The following is a 2,838-nucleotide window of genomic DNA, read 5'->3' as shown; positions in this document are numbered from 1 at the left end:
TAATGGAATCCACACGTGTATTTGTCAGGACAGATGGTTGGCTGATTAGAACAAACATCATTCAGCATCGTGTATACCGGAGATGTATGTCCTATAAAGTAATAGGCGTGTAAGAGATACGCCAAAATTCTGTGTGAAATTCAGGAGGGTGAACAAAGTAAAGCATAATGATGATGTGCTGCACGGATAAATGTTTTGATGCATTGGAAGAATCACACTAGCTCAGTTTGCTAGACCTCACTTCTGGCATGTTGAGCTAGATAATGAAATCAGTGACAAAAAAGACTGCTTGCACCATTCGAGAATGATTATGTTAATTTTGCATCATGCCATTCAGACTTTGTAATGTGCCAGTTACTTTCGAGCGGCTTATATGATTTGCAGTATGTATATTTTACAATAGAATTGATGTCTAATTTATATCAGGCTGCTGTTGAAAATCTAAGGATGATATTTTAATGTTTGTAATAGGCAGGTCTGAAAGCAAAACCAGATAAGTATCTCGTGAGGATCTATATAGAGTTTAATGAGTAAAGATGTAGTCTCTGTGGATCCTGCTAAAATATAAGCAGACTGGACCAAACTTACAAAAAAGGAGGACATCTGAAACACATTTTGCTATGTATCAAATTAGAGATGCTTTGTGTGGTCAACGTTTCAGCAATATCACACTATATTTAGAATTAATAAAGTGAGATAAACTGAAGAGTGTATAAAGTCACGAAAGTCACTAAAATGTGCCTTAATTGATACTCTGGCATTAGCTTATCTGAGGAGAGAGATATACCATTTATTTTATCCTGAGTACAGATGGCAACAACAATAAAATCAGAGCACTGCTGTCATAAGTACAAAATAGTGTAGAGCATGTAATATGTACATGAGTTACATATTATTATTTGACAAACGCCACCGTTGTACATCGAAGGAAGATCAAAAAAGTTGATTTGAATCCTAATTTATCATTTGATTCACCGCTTGTCATTGAGTTATTCTAGTTTGTAAATTCTACCCCTCATTAGTAACCCTGGACAAGGGCGAATCAAAATAATAAGACTATACATTAAACATTATATGTATAGTGTTTGGAGATGTCATTTACTCACACAGCGATCCTATATTTATATAATAATTTCAATAATATACAGCACTGATGCTACTAATTTATTCTTGTGAATTATTCCGCCGACAAGCTGATGAGGAGTGAAATTACCCGAAAATGGTATAACTCAGTTACAACTAGTAAATCGAATGGTGGTTTGGGCTTCACGTATATTTTAGATAGCTTATCGGCTGAACAATTCACAAGTATAAATTAGCAGCATCAATACTACATATTCTTAAAATAAATATGAATTATAAAATAAAGCTGTGCTAGCGTTATTGGGCGTTGGTAAGTCCAAATATCTTTGGTACATCTTTGAAAATGAAAGTACTAAAATAGGTTATCGTTTTTATTTCGCTGAGAATTTTTATGACGTTTCAATTTTTGTCTTCAGCTTTAGGATTAACTATTATCATTTATCACAATGTTGTATAGTAAATTTATCCTTTTCAGAACACATTTTATCAACGGCTCTAAAATTTTGTTAAGTAAAACCAGATGGCGTTTAATGTAAGCACGTGTGCGTGTGGTTACTAATCTGTTAGTTGGTGATTACCTAGAAGTGTATAATAATAATAATAATGTGTACAGAATTGAATACAAATATTGAAGTCATTGTCGGTACATATGAGGAGTTTCTCTTAGGATACAAGCTTTGCTTTTCGCCGTCATCTAAGGTGAGTTTGCAGCTAATTTATTTTTGGCACAGTTTGTGTAACGTCGAGTAAATACTATGCACTACTTTATCAATTAAAAATTAAATACATTTTGAATGGTCACTTAAACAATATATCATTCACTTAAAAATTAAAGATCATTTGAATGCATTAAATTATCAACTTAGAAATTAAAGATTAATATTTTACATTTATTTTATTTAATTAAATATATTATTCACCGTGTGAAGACATCAACTGTCATGGGGCTTCTGGGGTAAGGCGAAGGAGCTGGCACTGTTGTAATTGGTGTCTGAGGAAGAGTATCCCGATGCTGCAGGCAGACCTATGGAGGCTTCACTACTGGTGGAAGTATGATTTCGTCTGGGTTTTTTGACAGGGGTTTAAAAAAGTCAGATATTTTCCCCCGTTTGTAATTGCTTGATGACATCTGCTTTCATATCTCTCAAAGTTGCATAGTGCTGTTCCAAATCAGGCAACTGCTCAACTGCCTCCAGTTGCTTGGGAGAATTTGTGAGGCTCTTCTTGCATAGTTAGAAAGCCTGAATACTTTTCAGGGATTCCGAGTTATCAAGGGATTACTGTAATTGTATTGGACTCTCTTGGATTACTTGATAAAAATGCAAAGTCCAGGCTATGTAATGATAATGAATTGCTCTAATATTTCAATAAAGATTTGCTACAACCACATTCTGCAGGACTAGTTTAATAAATAAACTTTTCAAAATGAACTCAGAAACTATTGTAGGTGTAACTTCAAATATACTGTTTCAAAAGAAGTTCTATGAATAATGTTACTTATGCCTAACTTATTTATAAAATTACTTTGCAAAGCTAATCAAGCTATAAACAAAATGCTAACTCATCAAGGAACTGAATAGTAGAATATCTAAGATAACTCTCACTGCATCTCTGACATAGAACTAAATCACTCGCTGAACAGTTCAGTGACTTCTCATTCCGTGATTACTTGTATATATATATATATATATATATACTATTTATATATATATTGTTAACCTTTTTATTTTACTATATTTCACAAAGCTTCTGTTT

At 33.2% G+C, this 2,838-nt stretch overlaps 1 protein-coding gene across 2 annotated transcripts in view; it reads left to right on the top strand.

The window, feature by feature from the left end:
• The first annotated feature begins 1,614 nt into the window (after positions 1–1,614).
• Positions 1,615–2,838, top strand: part of LOC106461873 (p21-activated protein kinase-interacting protein 1-like) — a 30,105-nt gene continuing 28,881 nt past the window's right edge. For both annotated transcript variants that reach the window (XM_013921737.2, XM_022388949.1), the window contains exon 1: positions 1,615–1,782. In XM_013921737.2, coding sequence (XP_013777191.1) covers positions 1,687–1,782 — 96 coding nt within the window. In that variant the 5' untranslated portion in view covers positions 1,615–1,686. The remainder of the gene's footprint in view (positions 1,783–2,838) is intronic.

The sequence above is a fragment of the Limulus polyphemus genome, unplaced genomic scaffold, assembly GCF_000517525.1.
Source record: "Limulus polyphemus unplaced genomic scaffold, Limulus_polyphemus-2.1.2 Scaffold1050, whole genome shotgun sequence".
NCBI lineage: Eukaryota > Metazoa > Arthropoda > Merostomata > Xiphosura > Limulidae > Limulus > Limulus polyphemus.
This window is presented reverse-complemented; position numbering and strand designations above follow the sequence as displayed.